The sequence below is a fragment of the Anomaloglossus baeobatrachus genome, chromosome 8, assembly GCF_048569485.1.
Source record: "Anomaloglossus baeobatrachus isolate aAnoBae1 chromosome 8, aAnoBae1.hap1, whole genome shotgun sequence".
In the NCBI taxonomy this organism is placed as follows: domain Eukaryota; kingdom Metazoa; phylum Chordata; class Amphibia; order Anura; family Aromobatidae; genus Anomaloglossus; species Anomaloglossus baeobatrachus.
In genome coordinates this window covers 184,132,800-184,145,152 of record NC_134360.1, presented here as the reverse complement: position 1 = coordinate 184,145,152, position 12,353 = coordinate 184,132,800, and the positions used below count along the sequence as shown (strand labels likewise).

Sequence of the window (12,353 nt, the reverse complement as noted above, 5' to 3'; positions counted from 1 at the left end):
GATGCCCATCATCCTACTCTGAACTCTCTGCAGCTCTCCATCCTCCCCCTATCTCAGAGATCTGGGTTATTTTCAATACAGAAACTTTTTTTATGTACATACAGCAGTCACAAGATCACCTATATGATGTACTGCATATAGTCTGCTGTATGTACATTACATAGGTGATGCTGCCAGCAGTCACAGTATTAGCTACATACAGCAGTCGATATACAATTTATAAGTGATACTGCAACTGCTGTATACACATTACATACTGTATATGATACTGCCACCAGTCACAGTACTCAACTATATAATGTACATACAGCAGTCTATATACAATTTATAGGTGATACTGTGACTGCTGTATGTACGTTAAGTAGGTGATACAGCGACTGTTGTACGTACTTTACATATATGATACAGCCAGCAGCCACAGAATCACCTATGTAATATATATACAGCAGTCGCTGTATCACCTATATAATGTATATAGACTTCTGCATGTACATTATACAGTATGTCCACCCATATCCTGTCCACCACCATTAACTTGAGAATGGCAGCAGCTATAGGCACAGAAGTGGTGTCTAGGTAAAGTAAAGTAGTCATGCGCTACACAATGAAATCAGCTATAGCGCCACCTGGTGGAAAACAACGGAGTTAGCATTTTTATCTTGAAAATGGAACGAGATAGAGAAAAAAGTGAATTACAAAGTTGCAGGGCATCATCAATTCAATAAGAATCGACACCTTGCATACAGAAATGCTATGATATGAAACCCATGACCCCCCCAAAACATTGAATGCTGGTCACGCATATGGCGCTCATTTAACTTTGATGCTCAAAGTGGCCACCGTCAGCTGCAATGCACATCTGGACTCTGGACAGCATACTGTATCTTGCTGCACGTTGTGCAATATGGTAGGTGACATGTTTGCACAAGCATCTGTTATACGTCGTCATAGGTCCTGCAATGTTGGTGGAGGAGTCGCATACACCTGCTGTTTAATGTGACCTCACAGAAAGAAGTCCAATGGGGTCAGGTCAGGTGAGCGTGGAGGCCACTCCACGCAGCCACCATACCCAATGACTTGTAGGAAGGTCTCCATGAGGTATTACTTCACGTCCGCAGCCTTGTGAGTTTTACACGTTCTAATCATAGCATTTTTGTATGCAAGGTGTCGATTTGTATTGAATTGATGATGCCCTACAACTTTGTAATTCACTTTTTTTCTCTATCTCGTTCCGTTTTTGAAATAAAAATGCTAACTCCGTTGTTTTCCACCAGGTGGCGCTATAGGTGGTTTCATTGTGTAGTGCATGGCTTCTTTACTATACCTAGACACCACTTCTATGCCTATAGCTGCCACTATTCTCAAGTTAATGGCGGTGGACAGGATATGGGTGGACACACTGTATAGCTGATACTGTGACTGCTGGCAGTATCATTTATGTAAAGTACATACAGCAGTCGCAGTATCACATATATAATGCACATTACATCAGTCTATATATATTATGTAGGTCATACTGCAACAGGCTGGCATTATCATCTATGTAATGTATATACAGCAGTCACAGTATCACCTACATAGCATATATACAGTTGTCTATATACATTATAAAGTTGATACTGTGGCTGCTGTATATACATTATGTAGGTGATATTGTGTCTGCTGTATATACTGTACATTACATAGATGATACTGTGAATGCTGTATATACAATATGTAGGTGATTCTGCGATTGGCTGTATCCCACTCAAAATGTACACAAATGAGTTGCAGTATCACCTATGTAATGTATATATAGCAGTTTGTCTCCTATGTAATGTATATACAGCAGTTGCAAAAGGCTTCAAATCTGCAAGGAAAATATAAGCAGCTTGTGCTTTAGATTTCAGAAATCTCATTCATTTTGCTGGTACTGTAAACTACACTGTTTTGGTGGGGCAGTTTTGGTGCTGAAATCTCTGCTGGAAATACCAAATGTGTGCACATACCCTTAGCATTGCAAAGAGAGAAGAGCAGGAATGTTCATATCTAAAATGGAAATAAATGTAAGAAAACATGGATGATCTAAACACTTACTGCGCTCATACTGCCTGACACATCAGACACTAAGGTGACCACCCGGTCTGATACCCGATGAAGAGTGATGGTGGGTTCAGGAATATTAGTATTAGATGCTTCTGGAGTAGTCTGTATATCAGCTGAGTTCATGATGACTTCCCATGTACTGCGATAGTTGCACATTCTGTTTTGTAAATTTGGAGCTTCTGTGTTGTGATTCTGAGCATCACAAAATTCAGATACCTGTAAACAACAACATTTGTTAATATAAAAGGTTCAACATTGTTATAGTTGTGGTTCATGAGTTAGGGAATTGCATACAAGTTGTAACACTGGTGGGTGTTGACATATTGTGAAACAGGCTGGACTTACCCTGGAGGGCCATGACTAAATGACTACTGGGTATTCACTGGAGCCTCTGTTGATCAGGATAGGCTTGGCCACCGGTAGTCACCAGGTACCACACCAGTGCAGTCCTGGATTTCCGTCAGCTGACAGGAGGGTCAGAGGCTCGGTTACAAGGTACAGGTGGGTGAAGGCAAAGGCATGGTCAGGGATTCGGGATCAGGACAGGCAGTGCAGGTTCAATATATATATAGACGAGGTCAGGAGTAGAGTTGAGCGATGTTCGATTCGAACCATTCGCCAATTTCAAATTCGAGTGATTTTGGGCGGTGCTCGAGTCGTTCGACGAACTCGAACGATTTGCTTCAAGTTTGGCAGTTCGAGTTACCGTTCGATAACGGTTCGATCACCAAAAGCGTGGCTTTTCACAGTAAGGCTATGTGCACACATTGCTGTCTGCATGTGTCCTGCATCCCCAGCACAATCCCTCTCTCTTTCCTACTCACCGATCACGGGCGCGAGGCTGCACGGCTGTCACAAATCTGCGGCATCTTTTCCTCTTTTGAAAATGGCTGCCGCTTCATTATTCAATCAGTTATTCCGTGCTTTCCCCGCACACCGGCGCCCATGATTAGTTGTAGTCAGACATGCCCCCACGATGAGTGACAGCTGTCTCACTGCAACTAATCACTGCCGCGGGCGGGCAGGTCTATATCGTGCAGTAAAATAAATATTAATAATAAAAAAAAAATGCGGTTCCCCCCGTATTTGATACCAGCCAGGATAAAGCCACACGGCTGGAGGCTGGTATTGTCAGGATGGGGAGTGCCACGTTATGGGGAGCCCACCACCCTAACAATATCAGCCAGCAGCTGCCCGGAATTGCCGCTTCCATTATATGTGACAGTCCCGGGACTCTACCCGACTCATCTCGAATTGCCCTGGTGCAGTGGCAATCGGGGTAATAAAGGGTTAATCATGACAGGCGTCTCCCCGAGATACCTTCCATGATTAATGTGTAAGTGAAAGTAAATAAATGCACACAACGAAAAATCCTTTATTTGGAATAAAAGACAAAAAAACACCCTCTTTCACCATTTTATTAAAATCCCCAAATACCCCTCCAGGTCCGGCGTAATCCACGAGGTCCCGCGACGCTATCAGCTCTGCTACATGAAGCTGACAGGGAGCACCGTAGAACACGAGCGCTCCGTGTCAGATCAATGCAGGAACTGACATGAGCCGCGCTGTCAGCGAGGACGTCACTGAGGTAATGCCTGCATGTGCGGTGATGATTGGGGTTGTAGTGCCTGCGTGTGTGCGGTAGTGCCGGTGTTTGCCCTCCCATCCATCCCTTCATCCATTCATCCCTCCCTCCATCCCTCCATCCCCCCATCCATCCCTCTATCCCTCCTTCCATCAATCCATCCTTGCATCCATCCCTCCATCCATCCCTCCATCCATTCATCCCTCCCTTCATCCCACCCTCCATCCCTCCCTCCATCCCTCTATCCCTCCATCCATCCCTCCATCCATCCCTCTATCCCTCCATCCATCCCTCCATCTATTCATCCATCCCTCCATCCATTCATCCATTTTGGGATGTTTTATTCACGGTGTTCACTATATGGTAAAACTGATGTGTGGGTATGATGCCTGAGGTCAGTGCGAGTTTGTAGACACCAAACATGTATAGGTTTACTTGTATCTAAGAGGTTAAAAAAATTCACAAGCTTGTCCAATAAAAGTGGTGCACGTTTTGCGCCATTTTCCGAAAACCGTAGAGTTCTCATTTTTTGGGATCTATGGCTCAGTTACGGCTTATTTTTTGCGTCGAGCTGACATTTCTAATCGTACCATTTTTGCGCAGATGCTACGTTTTGATCGCCTGTTATTGCATTTTGCGTAAAACTTGCGGCGACCAAAAAACGTAATATGGGCGTTTGGAATTTTTTTTGCCACTACGCCGTTTACCAATTAGATTAATTGATTTTATATTTTGATAGATTTCTGAACGCGGCAATACCAAATATGTGTATATTTTATTATTTTTGAACCCTTTAATTTTAAATGGGGGGGAAAGGGGGGTGATTTGAACTTTTAGGTTTTTTGGTTTTTTTTTTAAACTTTTTTTTTTTTTATTTTACTAGTCCCCCTAGGGGGCTATAGCGATCAGCAATCCGATCGTTCTTATCTATCTGCTGATCACAGCTATACAGCTGTAAACAGCAGATTCAGTCACTTCCTGTTTCTCTCTGCTCCCGGCCGAGGGAAAACGAAAGTGAAACTTCATAGCTGCAGGCGTCATCACATGACCCTGTTCTACGATGGCAACCACCGAAAGTCACGTGATCACGCACGTGACTTCCGGTGGGGGCGGCGGTAAGTAAAAATCATCGCGCATATAGATCTCGCTGCCAGACTTTGGCAGCGAGATTTAAGGGGTTAAATGTTGCGAGTGGAAGCGATTCCACTCGCAGCATGCAGGCACACATGTCAGCTGTTGAAAACAGTTGATATGTGTGCCGACCGCCGCCTGCCCGCGGCAGGGGGCGGGGCTTAACGGTACACGCTCCATGACGGATATATCGGTCCATGGTCGTGAAGGGGTTAAACAAAATTTGACCGGTGCAAAAGTATGGGCACCTCAACAAAAAAGTGACATTAATATTTTGTAGATCCTCCTTTTGCAAAATTAACAGCCTCTAGTTGCTTCCTGTAGCTTTTAATGAGTTCCTGGATCCTGGATGAAGGTATATTTGACCATTCCTGTTTACAAAACAATTCCAGTTCAGTTAAGTTTGATAGTCGCCGAGCATGGACAGCACGCTTCAAATCATCCCACAGATTTTCAATGATATTCAGGTCTGGGGACTGGGATGGCCATTCCAGAACATTGTAATTGTTCCTCTGCATGAATGCCTGAGTAGATTTGGAGCGGTGTTTTGGATCATTGTCTTGCTGAATTATCCATCCCCTGCGTAACTTCAACTTCGTTACTGATTCTTGCACTTTATTGTCAAGAATCTGCTGATACTGAGTTGAATCCATGCGATCCTCAACTTTAACAAGATTCCCGGTGCCGGCATTGGCCACACAGCCCCAAAGCATGATGGAACCTCCACCAAATTTTACTGTGGGTAGCAAGTGCTTTTCTTGGAATGCCGTGGTTTTTTGCCTCCATGCATAACGCCTTTTTGTATGACCAAACAACTCAATCTTTGTTTCATCAGTCCACAGGACCTTCTTCCAAAATGTAACTGGCTTGTACAAATGTGCTTTTGCATACCTCAGGCGACTCTGTTTGTGGCGTGCTTGCAGAAACGGCTTCTTTCGCATCACTCTCCCATACAGCTTCTCCTTGTGCAACGTGTTCTGTATTGTTGACCGATGTGCATTGACACCATCTGCAGCAAGATGATGCTGCAGGTCTTTGGAGGTGGTCTGTGGATTGTCCTTGACTGTTCACACCATTCTTCTTCTCTGCCTTTCTGATATTTTTGTTGGCCTGCCACTTCTGGGCTTAACAAGAACTGTACCTGTGTTCTTCCATTTCCTTACTATGTTCCTCACAGTGGAAACTGACAGTTTAAATCTCTGAGACAACTTTTTGTATCCTTCCCCTGAACAACTATGTTGAATAATCTTTGTTTTCAGATCATTTGAGAGTTTTTTTGAGGAGCCCATGATGCCACTCTTCATAGGAGATTCAAATAGGAGAACAGCTTGCAACTGGCCACCTTAAATACCTTTTCTCATGATTGGATACACCTGCCTATGAAGTTCAAAGCTCAATGAGGTTACAAAACCAAGTTAGTGCTTTAGTAAGTCAGTAAAAAATAGTTAGGAATGTTCAAATCAAAAAATTGATAAGGGTGCCCATACTTTTGCACCGGTCAAATTTTGTTTAAATGCGGATTGCACATTTTCTGTTAGTATAATAAACCTAATTTCAATCCAGAAATATTACTGAGTCCATCAGTTATTAGATATATGAAACTGAAATAGCTGTTGTAAAAACCCAAATTGTTATAAAGAAAAAAGGTTAACATTAATAGGGGTGCCCAAACTTTTTCATATCACTGTATGTTCAAGTGAAGACTGGTGGGAGGAGCTGCCTGGTAAATCCTATATCTAGGGATAGGCTGAAGACAGGAGACAGCAGTGTTATGTTTCTGCAGGAACTAGCTATACCTTCCTATAGCCAGGTGGGGACAGTAGAGAATGCAATATGCAGGAGAGTTGGGAAAGCTGCATAGGGATTCAGTGCAGCTGCCTGAAATGGGAAGGGGCAGAGTGGCGAATGCATGCATGATACCACTGTGACACAAATGTATTGCAATTATGTGTTTGTATAAAAAATCATTGTCTTTTTTCATTAATAATACCCAGTATAGATGAGCAGATCTTTTGAAATTGCTAGAAAAAAATAGGAGAGGAAGAACCCAACTGACCATAAGAGCTTACACTCTACAGGAGAGGACCCCACTGACCATAAGAGTTAAGAGGTTACACTCTATAAGCAAGATAGAAAGTGAGAGGACCCTGCTGACCATAAGAGCTTAACTTTTACAGGCGAGAGATAGAGAACATAAAAGCTTACACTCTACAGAGGAGAGAAAACTCCTCCATAACCATAGGATTTTACACTCTACTGTGTCGCCCCCGTGCCAGCAGCCGGTGCTGCTCAGATCCGGATCTACGGTACGGCTCGAAGGGTTCTCCAGACCCGGGGGTCGCGTGGACGCTCCGAATAAAAAGGGGATGTATTTATACGGGATTGGTTGTAAAATGTCTGTGACGTCACCCACGGTATGTGGTGAGATGCAGCACCACCGCTGCCGTTACGGGGCTCCTGGGGACGTTGGGCTGGCAGCTGGATGTTAACCTCTCCGTGGGTAGGGATGGATGTCCCGGGGCCCAGTGTATCTATGCTGAGGACGGTGATTGTAGGGGCCGGTGCATCTGGTCAGGCCGGGGATGTTACTCATGGTCGAATAAAGCACACAAGTCCTGTGGTAAACCAAGGTGATGGTGGCCGGCTGCCGCAGATGGGTGTATCAGGTCCCACACCCGGGCTAGTAGCCAATGCCTTTCTCCTCTGCACTTCGTGTTGCTCTAAGATGGACTTTCCATTGTGTAACATGGGGAGTCCACTACCGGTCCTTTGGTTGGGAGCCGTGCCCGTCTGACGCTGACCCTTGGGATCTACGGGCCCTGGCGGTTGCCCTATCCCTCTCTGTGGGTGGTTGTCTACTTTTTGGGACTTAGGTTGGGACAGGACTTAAAATCCTGCCCTCAATTGGCTAATTAGCTAGGCCGTTGGTGCCGATCCTGGCTTCAGGGTCCAAGTGCCCCCTCTGTGCACGGTTTCTGGGTCAGTTCTCCGGGATCGGCACCGGCGGGCTACAACCCTGTCCCGATCCACCTCGGATCTCCGACAGCCGTCTTCCCGTCTCCTGCTGGCACTGGCTACAGTCTGCCACCTAGCCAAGGTGTCAGGGCTCTGACCCTGGCACCTGTCAGCTTGCAGTTCAGGCCTTGACTGCCTGAGCTCGCCTCCTCCACTCTGAACTTGACTCTAGACTTATCTGACTGTTTTTCCCGCCCCGGGTTCTCCAGACCCCTAGCAGAGCGTTCCCTTACCGCCTGGTCCCGCCCACTAGTGTGCCTGTCCTACCCTGAGGGGTGTGACTAGGGTTTCAGGTAGGCTGATTTAACCCTTTGTGGGCTAGGTGTTGTGCGGGGGCCTATGTGTACATCTACCTTGTTTTCCAGGGCGTTACACTACAGCTAAGTGAACAATTGGTTGATCATAAGAGCTTACATTCTACAGGTGAAAGATAAAGAGAGGATTTATTGACCCTAATAGCTTATACAGTATAGAGGAGAGATAGAGAGAGAGGACCCCAATGACCATAAGAGCCTACACTCTATAGAAGAGAGAGAAAGGACCCCACTGACCATAAGAGCTTACACTCTACAATGGAGAGAGGACCCCACTGACCATAAGAGCTTTCACTGTACAGAGGAGAGAGGACCCCACTGACTATAAGAGCTTACAATGTACAGAGGAGAGAGGACCCCACTGACCATAAGAGCTTACACTCTACAATGGAGAGAGGACCCCACTGACCATAAGAGATTACACTCTACAGGAGAGAGAGGACCCCACTCACCATAAGGGCTTACACTCTACAGTGGAGAGAGGACCCCACTGACCATAAGAGCTTACACTCTACAGTGGAGAGAGGACCCCACTGACCATAAGAGCTTACACTGTACAGAGGAGAGAGGACCCCACTGACCATAGGAGCTTACACTGTACAGAGGAGAGAGGACCCCACTGACCATAAGAGCTTACACTCTACAGTGGAGAGAGGACCCCACTGACCATAAGAGCTTACACTCTATAGGAGAGAGAGGACCCCACTGACCATAAGAGCTTACACTCTATAGGAGAGAGAGGACCCCACTGACCATAAGAGCTTACACTCTACAGAGGGTAGAGAGAGAGAGGATTTCGCTGATTAAAAGAGCTTATACTGTACTCTACAGGTGAGAGATGGAGGACCCCACTGACCATGAACACCTACACTATACAGAGGAGGGAAAGGTTGTTAATTGATCATATGAAATTAAAAACAACTGCCATTTTTTTAATTCAAACACACTATTAAAGGGAACCTGTCAGTCAGAAACTTTAACCCCCCCAAATCCTTTACACTCCCAGACACAATTTCAAAATGCATGCTGCTGGATCAGTACTTTGGGGTCATAAAAGAATCGACTGGCTTATGTTTTAAAGGTACTTGTATGTACAATCATATTAATGGTTTGGTTGGGGGAGTTCTTGACAGGTTCTCTTAAAATATCGCACTTTCTGGTTTGTTTCTAGCACAAACATGCTATTAGCCATTGTTTTTGTCCTTGGGGCAATTCTGCAGCCTTATACAATGAGAAACTCTTATGAGTGGGCAGGTGACAGCCTAGAATCTAAAATTTTCTTTTTTTTCTTAAATAACAAACATTGATCTGACTTTAATTAGACAAGAAAAATCTCCAGATTTCAGACAATGCTAAAGATTTTTTGATCTATAGCAAGACTACAATATCTGAAATTATTGTAGATGTTTATCAAAGATTTCATAGTTTGCAATCTCAAATCGGTCACAAAATATATGAAAAAATCCAAGTCTCGTGTCTGTGCCATTACGATGAAGGCAGCAAAAACACACAAAAAAGGTTTTTTCAAGTATGATAAATTAATAAAGTTATATATTTCTTTAAGGGGGTGTTCTTTTTTTATTGTTCAGGAGTACCCACTCCCCTACCTCCTGTATCCTGTTTCCTGGGGGCCAGTGTGCTCCTGCTTGATTGTGACTACACTAGCACAAATTTTTGCCTCACGGATTGGGAGCTAACAGAGCGATCTGGGCACATTCACTCCATTTTTGAGAAATGAGAGGATTTTTAATAAAAAAATATATAAAATATATGGCAATGTTGCTTGATTTTTCAAGAACTTTCCAAATTATCCAATAAAGAATTGAGACAACTCCATTAAGAAGAAAACTTTCGTTTGCAAAAATCACTGTATAATGTAGTACATCCAAAAACTATTACCTTGTTGACGGTTTTTAGTTCTGCTCTATTTTTATTCCTTTTTACCCTGCCTGTGCTGGTATAAGGTTGGATCCTGTGCATATGCAACCAAGAAAGGTAAGAATATTGGCAGGCTGCCAGTATGGGGAGCTGGAGCCCTGCAGGATAGACAGTGAAGAATAAGCGAGGAGATGGAAACACCGTGTGTGCTTGGTGCAATACAGCACCAACCGTAAAGCAGATCCCGCGAGGCGTGCGTGGGATGGTCGGGCAGGCCGGGTCAAATACTAAGCGGGGAGAAAGAAGACCAGAGCGACGAGCAGAAGTGAGGTCGGGGTCAGGCCGAGGTTAATACCAGAGGAAACAACCTAGTGAGAAAGGTAGGAATGGGGAGACAACCAGAGTCAGATAGGAAGGAACAGAGGTGGGACCGGGGAACGGATGCAGAACTAGGGAACAGAACACAGACAGAGGGAGAAGACACAGGGGAGGCAGATCAGGATCAACACTTACAGGGACCAGCAATTACAGGCAGAGCAGCGCTAAGCTTATAGCTGGCGGTGGTTCACCGGAGATGACACTGCATGAAGCATCCTGGGTCGGCAAGTGAGGCCTGGAAAAAGACTCCACCCCTAGCCATGTGGTCGGGGGTGCGAAACTTTGACAAATATAACTACAAACATAAAGAACTCTATTGCATCCTTGTAACTTACTGTCGGTAGAGCTTGCAGATACATTATGGACTGTTTGGTAGGAACATTTTTGTCAGGAACAAACACACAGCCGTCTTCATACAGTCCGGTTTCTTGGTCCCTTTTGCACTCACAATTGTTTCCTGTACATTTTTCTTTAACATAAACACCTTTAAGTCCGACAGGACACCTGATAGAAAAAGGTAAAATCATCATCGTCTATTTATATGCATTTATTTATGTGATATACGTCATTGTAAATCCCAGAAGTTCCCATCAGGATCTGACTTCACTCCGAGAGTACAAAAAGATACTCTAGGGGGCCCAAACCCTGGTACAATACTGGACCCCTATTACAACAGGGCCCCAAAAGTCAGGGAGAACAGAATCTGATTTGGAGGTGACTTTTTAACAAATTGTTTGCTTGTTGATGATTTTGTATTAGCTGTTATTGATTAGATATTTTGTAAAGCAATGATAACAGCAACAATATGCATGGACACATTTAGTATAGAATGAAGACTCATCACTTGCCATACATTTGTAATTTTTACCTGGTGTTAATATCCATATTCTCCTGAATCTGGTATTGTTTTACTTTTATTTTTACTCCCCTATATTTCTGAGATATGATTAAATCTTCCCTACATGTAAATCTAGCCTTTTTAGCCAAGTAGGTGTGGTCCTCAAATCTTCTTTATGGAAGTCTTTTTGAGAACTATGACCAGTGCCTAAAAATGCTAAATTTATATACAGGTGATTAGGGGATATACCAATAATAAAGAGGAATAGGAACAGAAAACAACTTTGGATGCAACAGAACCAGCATTTACACTAGGTAAAAAAAATTACATACTTAGGCTGATATAAAAAGTTACAGGTCTTATTTAAATGTTGGGAAAAAAACCTGGCCAGTTCCTCCTGACAGGATAACGCAAGTGTGAACAGTTACAAGTTACTGTGACTGCAGGAAGTACAAAGTAAAAATTTCATCAGACACTGTGTGTTCCCAAATACAGTGGGTGAAAAAAGTACTGAATACTTCAATTTTCTAAGTACATTAATTTCTAATGGTGCTATTCACGTGAATTTATCACCAGATGTCGGTAACAACCAATCCAATCCATACAGGCAAAGAAATCAAACCATGTTTGGAGGCCAAAAGGCACTGCATAATCCTCCAAAAACATACCAACAGTGACATTTGGAGGTGGGAACATCATGGTGTGGGACTGTTTTTCAGCATACGTTACAGGCAAATTTCACGTAATTGAGGAAATGTGGGGACACATACTTGATAAAAATGAACTGCCATCTACCAGGATGATAAGGATGAAATGAGGGTGGAGATTTCACAAAGACTATGATAGCAATCACACAGCCAAGGAAGCTCTCGATTGGTTTCATAGAAAAAAAAGAAAGCTGCTTAACACTAGAGCTACTGAGGTAGTCATTTTGACTACTTTGCACCATGTATTTCTATATAGGTGTCACGAGTCCAGTAGTTCTAGTGTTAAATGGCCCAGCCAATCACCTGACCTGAATCCAATAGAAAATTTATGAAAGGAACTAAAGTTCAGAGTTCATAGAAGGAGCCCACAGAACCTTCAAGATTTGAAGAGTACTTGTGTGGAAACATGGAACAAAATCACA

General features: G+C 43.8%; 1 protein-coding gene across 2 annotated transcripts in view; it reads right to left on the bottom strand.

Moving 5' to 3' along the window:
• The window catches only part of LOC142250154 (calcium-activated chloride channel regulator 1-like), an 80,540-nt gene that overhangs the window by 47,782 nt on the left and 20,405 nt on the right, over nucleotides 1-12,353 (bottom strand). For both annotated transcript variants that reach the window (XM_075322288.1, XM_075322287.1), the window contains exons 5-6: nucleotides 10,722-10,890; nucleotides 2,077-2,301 (exon numbers count right to left, since the gene is read on the bottom strand). In XM_075322288.1, coding sequence (XP_075178403.1) covers nucleotides 2,077-2,301; nucleotides 10,722-10,890 — 394 coding nt within the window. The remainder of the gene's footprint in view (nucleotides 1-2,076; nucleotides 2,302-10,721; nucleotides 10,891-12,353) is intronic.